At 40.3% G+C, this 7,419-nt stretch overlaps 1 protein-coding gene across 4 annotated transcripts; it reads right to left on the bottom strand.

Moving 5' to 3' along the window:
• LOC106576177 (suppressor of cytokine signaling 2) lies at window positions 1-6,196 on the bottom strand. Of its 4 annotated transcripts, XM_014153153.3 has the most exons (5): window positions 5,995-6,196; window positions 5,621-5,682; window positions 4,778-4,846; window positions 4,188-4,435; window positions 1-2,226 (listed from the first exon to the last, which is right to left on the bottom strand). In XM_014153153.3, exons 4-5 carry the CDS (start codon window positions 4,309-4,311, stop codon window positions 1,748-1,750), a joined length of 603 nt encoding a protein of 200 aa, XP_014008628.2. In that variant the 5' UTR covers window positions 4,312-4,435; window positions 4,778-4,846; window positions 5,621-5,682; window positions 5,995-6,196; the 3' UTR covers window positions 1-1,747. The 4 variants fall into 4 exon arrangements, with proteins under 4 accessions (XP_014008628.2, XP_082820007.1, XP_014008624.2 ...); XM_082963881.1 differs by having other exon boundaries at window positions 5,621-6,196; XM_014153149.3 differs by lacking the exon at window positions 4,778-4,846 and having other exon boundaries at window positions 5,995-6,195.
• Between the last annotated feature and the right edge of the window lie 1,223 nt (window positions 6,197-7,419).

Below are 7,419 nucleotides of genomic sequence, written 5' to 3'. Positions count from 1 at the left end.
ACTTGTTCCTAAGTTTTATTTTCTGGTTTCCTCACAGAGAAAACATTAGACAGTTGTATTTAAGCACCATATGAAAACAGTAAATGTCATGATCATGTATCAAGTGTGATTTCTGGAATATTCTGCGAGAATTGTTCACACTGAACCTTTTGTAAATTGAAAATGACTCAAACAAGACACAGGAGCGCCATGACACCCCTGCATCACATTCATTATTGCCTCCCAAATCGCAGAAGAGGCTGATAAAACATGCTTTCAGGATTTATTTGTAACTTTTATTTTTATAGGAAACAGTAGAACAATCAATAAATACTTCCAAAAATGTTGATTAAAATAAGAGTCACGTTGATCCAATGAAAACCCCTGGGCGAACATCCAATATGTGCTTGGAAAGGTAATTCCTTTTAACACAGCCGTAATAGCTAGACATCAGATACAGCCTGTATCTAACCAAGGTCTAGTTCTGAGGTGTGAGCATTGACTTGCTCAAGGGCATTTTCTATTGAAAGAAAATGCAGTGATGAAGTAGATGTTTCACAGAACACTGATGCGTAGTGGGAGCAACATCCAGGATTGAGAACTTCCTGAAATCAATTATTTTTAACCTCTTAGCAGGAGGAGGCAGAGCGAAAGTGAGAGAAACCAACGTCAGATTTGAAGCCTGTAAATTGCTTGTGCTTTATCAAAACCAAAATCTGAACTGAGTGAACAAAAAAAATATATATAATTCTCAGTGTTGGGGGAAGCTAGTCTGAAAATAGTTTACCAAGTTACCAATTACTTCGCACTGGAAGAAGCTACACTTACAGCTTACTTAACTAAAGTGATATTGAAAAATGTGTTCACATCCAAACTACTACGTGAAATTGTGAAAAAAAATAAAAATAAAAATATTGAAAAATTCACCCTGGAGTTAAATATTCAGCCCTATTAAAAACACCTTCAAGTGACAATTAAGTAGGTCTGATGCTGAAAAAGTTCTGGCCAATTTTACACCCCAAAAAATAACGGGTTGTGTGTAGTTCCAGTAGTTAATTACTTTGCTGTGTAGCTAACTACTGAAAACACTACCAAGATTTGAAACTACCTCCAAGCTACTGAAAAATGTAGTTAAATGACTAGTTCCCCTACATGTAGTTCACGACACCCCAGCACCGCACCTTCTTATGATAACAGTACAAAAAATATATATATATGAACAAACTAAAACATAATTCAGAATGAAAGTGGACACTGTCAGATGCTCATGTCTCAGACATGAGGCAGATTATGTAAAGTAACAAAGCTTTGAAACAAGAAGAAAAAAAATAAGTGTGCCAACTGCCACTCCTCCTGGGTCTCGTTCAGAAGGGTCTGAAACCCTGTTACCTGAGCTGGTCTGCAGGCAGGGTATACCTCCACTTAAAAAAATGTGCACTGGTTTCAGAGATTATGAACATGACCCGTGTCTGAAATCAACCCTTAGCACCAACTTCTAAGCCCTTTTTGATTAACAGCTGTAGCTCTAAATGAACTGGAAGGGTGTAGTAATATGGGAGAAACTCTACCTAGCTTCCTGAGGACTAGTTGACTGACTTGGCGCTATAACCATATTGCTCAACATCAATCCTTCCAGAGTTACGGGGGCCGTTAAGCCATGTCTAGTGGTTGTGGCTAAAGGTTGACTTCAGACTGGGTGATAGTCTGACAGCCACTACATGGCAGGTGCAGTGCTCTCTATCCCACAACACATCTGGGATTTGTAGTACTATACATTGTAGCTGTAGTCCGTCAGGTAGTTCTTTAGCCTGTTGGGTAAAGGCAGCTCCTGCACCTCCCTGGTGGCGTTGTTGATGGCGATCCGGGACAGGTGCTGTAGAGAGGGCGTGGCAGTGTACACAGGCTTGGTCAGGAGCAGCTGAACTGTCCCGTTGGGTGGGGCCAGGGACTGCGACGCCCCTGACGACGGCCTTTTACTGGTAGTCCTGGACATCTGCACATAGTGTTCCACCAGGTGCACCACACTGTCAAACTGCTTCAGCTTGGGCTTGATCAGCACCACCGAATCCAGTTTAAACTTGCCCTCCTTATACTCGATGCGCAAGTTGGTGGGGCCGGCGGAGGTCATGGCAGAGATGGTGAACAGGTAGTCCCTCTGGGTGCTATCTCGCAGCAGGAAGGTGCCCTCCGATGCATCCTGGAGAATCTCTTTGGCTTCGTTGGCAGTGAGGCTGCCCCAGTACCAGCCTGTTAGGAGAGAAACACATGCATTAGCACAACGAGACAGGACAAAACAAGATCCTTTTTATGATAACAGACAGTAATCCAAATCAAAATGTCATGCACAGTCAAACTATAAAACTAAACCTGAATCTAAGCCTTTACCCTAAAAAAAAAAAGCCCTCTATACTGTCCACAGGAATTTTAAGACTAATTCCACTGGGTTAACATGTTCAATTCCTGTAGTGACTTTTGCAGTAAAATGTATGAGGAATCTCTGCAGTTAGCGTACAGTGCAGCAGCAACTGTCTGCCATCTCTACCCCTACCCATGGCTACGCCCCTACCCAACCATGGCTACGCCCCTGTCCATTCATGTGAAATCCATAGATTAGGGCCTAATAAATGCATTTCAATTGACTGACTTCCTTAACTGTAACTCAGTAAAATATTTGAAATTGTTGTATATACATTTTTTGTATAGAATTTATTGGACATAAAAGACAGTAAAAACAGGAAATCAGCGCCAAGTGATTTGTTCCCACGTATAGAGAAACATGATCGTATACAAATGTAAGCAAGGTTTGAAATTATGTTTTTTAGTCAAATATCTGTTTGGGCTTCTTGAGGGCAATTTGCAGTCAACTAATATGCAATTATGTTTCTGGCCCACGACCATCTGCTCAAGAAAAAGTTTTAGAAAATTGGCTCGCAGCTGAATCTAGTTGATGATCCCCGCTTTAGTGTGTGTACTGCATTTATACTTGAGAACTTTAATGTTGAAAAGCAATAACGCGCAACTATGTGTTTATTACTGTGACCAAGGCAATAAAAAAAAGCTGTGCTCAGAAATAAAAACATTCTACTTCATTAGTCATCACCAACATGTGACAATTGCACTTATGTTTTTAGTAAAAAAATTAATAAGCGTGTTTCCAATGAAATAAACCAATTGGTAAGCAATGCCTACTAATAATTGGGGATGTCATTGGAAACACTCATCTTCACATATGTTGATGTTGCTGGAGATGAATATGAAGTTACATTTCTTTATTTTTTTTCCCTTTAAGGATAACACATGCCTCTTAAAATACATTAAAGATACTTTCTTTGAATAGCCCACACATGTCTACCTAATAAATGAACACCTCCATTTTAAGATCACAGCATTGGACCAGCTTTTTGTGCATCTCTTAAAATAAGAATGATCCCCCTCTCCACAGCATTCCCATAATGGCAATCCTATAAATTCATTAACAGCATTTGAAGTGAAACATTCGTTTCATTAGAACAGTAAATGAACAATTCTTGTGACTTTAGAAAAATGTACATCAATGCCAAACATAGGAATGAAGGCAAACTATTAATTCATACATGTTCTGAAAATTCTCTCATTTGAATGCGTCTAATTGTGTAAAAAAAATTAATAATAGTCTTCAACTCACAATAAATATCCTATAACAAAACGTAATATACATTGCGACTTGAAAACAGAGTGAAGTGTCTAACAGTACCTCGTGCACGAATTACTAAGAATTAAGACACTATAAACAAGTTACTGTTCAGGATAAGTAAGGGTGAAACGCATTCATTGTACGATGAAATACCAAGTGTGCTTTGTTTAGCTGTCATTTTCAACCATGCATAATGTGTACAGACAGTGCGTACTGCATGACCGCATGCATATCGTGCTAGATATGGGCACGAGCATGTGAATAAGGTTACTTTCAAACTAGTTTGCTTTACAATCACTCGTTTTCAGGGCCATAGAGATACATGACTGTTTTGTGTTTTTATTACCAAAATATTTTGAAAGTTAAGCTCTCGTTTATTTGTAATTCATAAATGCTATTGACGCTATGTCATGCTCGTATGTAAGGAACGCTACTGGTTAAACTGTACTAGAACGCTGAAATTAGGAACATTAGTAATCATGTCGAAATGTGTGTAGAGGTAATCTAAAACTATAAAATGAGGACATGCACTCACCTGTATTTTTAAGGTCTTTCATGGTCTGAGCGATGCGAGTCTCGTCGGAGTCTACAACTCGTGACTCGGTATCCGTTCTCTCGTTTTCGATGGTCTCCGTGGATTCGGGTGAGTGGCAGGTCATTGGGGAACCACCCGAAATTGCCCAGCCGTAGGACAAAAGTCATCCGACAAATGCAAAAAATATTCCCCAGAAGATATTCACCACAGTCGCAAAACCAGTTTCTTCTTGAATTGTATGTACCGTCCTGTAAACGAATAAACACAACACACGTAAATTAATGCAGTTTAGTCACGGACAGTCGTGCTAGATAACAGCTAACGTTACATTATAACGTAACCGTTAGGCGCTTGACTCCAGCCACCCGAGTCATGGACTGTTCGCTCTGCTACCGCACCGCAAGCGGTAACGATGCACCAACCGTACCCCGAAGAGCTTCTACCCCCAAGCCAAATAGCTATCTGCATTGACCCACCTTGGCACTAACTCATCACAAACTGCTACTAGTGAGATATATATATATTATATATCCTGTTGACTAGTAATTTTACCCCTACCCTGAAGTAACCTACAAATCTACCTCAATTACCTCGTACAGCCTGCACATCAACTCGGTACTGGTACCCCTGTAACACGGAAATAAAGCCGTGTGAGAACCCTATAAAAAAAAAAAAAAGGTGTAGTAATTTAATTTCTTGCTGATATGAAAGATGTTTCCAAATCGTACAGCAAGTGACGCGTTTTAACGCTCAGAACGAGCGTCGGGGTTCTTACTCCCCTGCCAGAAGATACTTCAATAGACGCTAAAGGTAGTTGAGGTATATGAATGGGGTTACGTTTGCACAAGCTTTTATTTTTATTTTTTTTAAACATGGCAAGTAATGGAGCACGAAACAAGGTGCACGAAACAAGACTAATTCATTCACTTGATAAATCTTCAATAAAACAATAATGTGCAATAAGCTCGATGTTTACCGTTCACTTAAATGCTCGAGGTATTACAATTGCTGCGTGGAGATTAAAAATTAGGAAACGTTTGTTGTCTGCATTCAAATATAAATAAATAAAAAACAGATTACGGAACGTTCTGCGAAATCGACTACTTCTCGGAAATTGCAATGGCAGTTTAAACTCACAATATGCAGGGGATACTGAAAACAGATAAATCCCCATCAGCAGCCTTGCTCGGGGTTTGCAGCAATGTTTAATTGATTATTTTGTGTAGGCTACATTAAAGCCTACATTGAGGTCGTGTAAATTTGCAACGTCGTTTTTAAATAACCGCTGTTCCAAAGCCAATAAAGCACGTGCCATCGACTATTGCGTATGTTCACAACACATGTCTACATTTACAGTTTAGCTATCTAAATGCTGACTAGCTAGTTTACAAAGTAACTATACTATGAACAGATAGGTATGAATGAAATCTCACCTATTTGCGAGTGGATCCAGCACCAAACGACTCTACCGATGATCATTCAAATACACTTCTCCCTAAAGAAAAGGGGACTAAGATGAATAAACAAAGCACAAAACCGCTCGTTAGCTATACACGTCCAGGGGACAGCTAGCTAGTTTAGCCATGTCGATCACACTGAAAGATGACAGATTACATAGCTAGGGATTTCCATGTCGTATTATTTACTTTCTGGCGGGCTAATCAATCAGTTGTCATTTTGGCGAGATAGCAAACTAACTCCGAATATTTGTCCAACCCGTGGTGCAAAACAGGCAATGACAACGTCTCGCGACCGAGGCAAGTCGGCACGACTCGCTCACTGCTGGTAACTTTAAGATTTAAAATACCATGCAGAAAGTCACCAAACCACGCTTGTCTTGTTTTTGGTACAGATCCCAATGACAGTCTTTTCCGCGGCGTTGAATCCCTTTCCTTCGGTATGTGTTTTTAATGACCAAATCCCCATTAAACCCACAGCTACACACAAAATACCGATTTCCAAGAACTTTCCAGGAATCGCGTCACGTGGTGTAGAGCGATACCATTTTTAAGGTAGTGCCAACTGCCAAGCCAGCTGCACCTCATGAATACAATTGCGTGCGTGCATGAGAGCGAATGGAAGAAAGCGTGCGAGTGGGAGAGCGGGAGAGAGATACAAAATCCCAAGAAAATCCTTTCGAAGAAACCTGCATTTTCATGGAAACCATGAAATGTCCAGTTCTAAACCCTAACCCGCCTGTTGCTATAGGCTACAATAAACACGCAAATCCCATTTTAAATGGGATTGTGCCCGAATAATTAGTCTAACTAACTTTTTAATTAACCACCTCTTTTTAATTAACCACCTAATTTGTTTGCCTTATATACCAAGTCTTTGTTGGGGACTCACACGTGCTGTTATGCTGGCATAAAATTGATTATGATGGTCATTAAAGATGTTGGGTCCTAGTCAAAATGAGCGCGCTGTCCGCTGGGACTACCGCCCCAGAGGAGAGAGATGGATGGGGTGCGGACGCAGCAGGAAAGACGAGCAGGTCTAGGGCCTCAAATCACTTTACACAACAAGCGCATGCTATTTGACAAATGTACTTAGCAATTAGGCCTGGATCCTTGATAGACTTTGACAAATAGGCCTCCTGCTGGCTTCATCTGCAAAGGTCAAACATGCAATAGGCCTAGGGAAGCCACAGAGACGTCATTGTGTCAAGGTCAAGCCTGAAAGGAGAATATCAGTCACATAGACTGTTATAAAGGCCCTGAAGGGCATCACTATATGTGTCGGAAAAGGTATTATGGTTCTGTGGACAATGCTTGGGCATCATAGGCTAGTCTAGCCTATCGCTATCACCTGGGGGTATGCTGGCGGTTCCTATATAATAAGTAGTTGAAAAAGGTTATGGTGGCATTATCCATTCTCTGTGCTATGTACAAAAGTATGGGTTCAAACAGAAATTTCTGCCCGACGTAGAATTTAACGCAAGGGTTAACAGTGTTGGGGAGTGGCGATTAGCGAACTACATGTAGACTAGTTCAACTAGTAATTTCACAACATTTTGCAGGCGCTTGGTGGTATTGAGCTAATTCAAATCTTAGTATTTTTTTCAGTAGTTCATTTGCCTTTTTAGCAAAAAATTAAATATGAGTGAAGAAGCAAAAATGGTCTTACTTCTTTGGCATCAAACCTGCCTAATTCTCACTTGAAACATGTTTTGCAATAGGCTAAATTACATATTCTATTAACAGCTGACTCCCGAGTAATCTGTTTTTAACAT

This window comes from Salmo salar, chromosome 17 (assembly GCF_965601325.2).
Source record: "Salmo salar chromosome 17, fSalSal1, whole genome shotgun sequence".
Lineage (NCBI taxonomy): Eukaryota > Metazoa > Chordata > Actinopteri > Salmoniformes > Salmonidae > Salmo > Salmo salar.
Note: the sequence above shows the minus strand (reverse complement) of the source record. Positions and strands in the feature narration are given on the sequence as shown.

What these genes read in the sequence shown, in the direction of transcription:
- LOC106576177 (XM_082963881.1), bottom strand. Translation starts at nt 4,311, where the DNA reads ATGACCTGCCACTCACCCGAATCCACGGAGACCATCGAAAACGAGAGA. An exon ending in GAAAGACCTTAAAAATACAG is followed by an intron (nt 2,227 to 4,187) that starts GTGAGTGCATGT and finishes CTCTCCTAACAG; the next exon opens with GCTGGTACTGGGGCAGCCTC.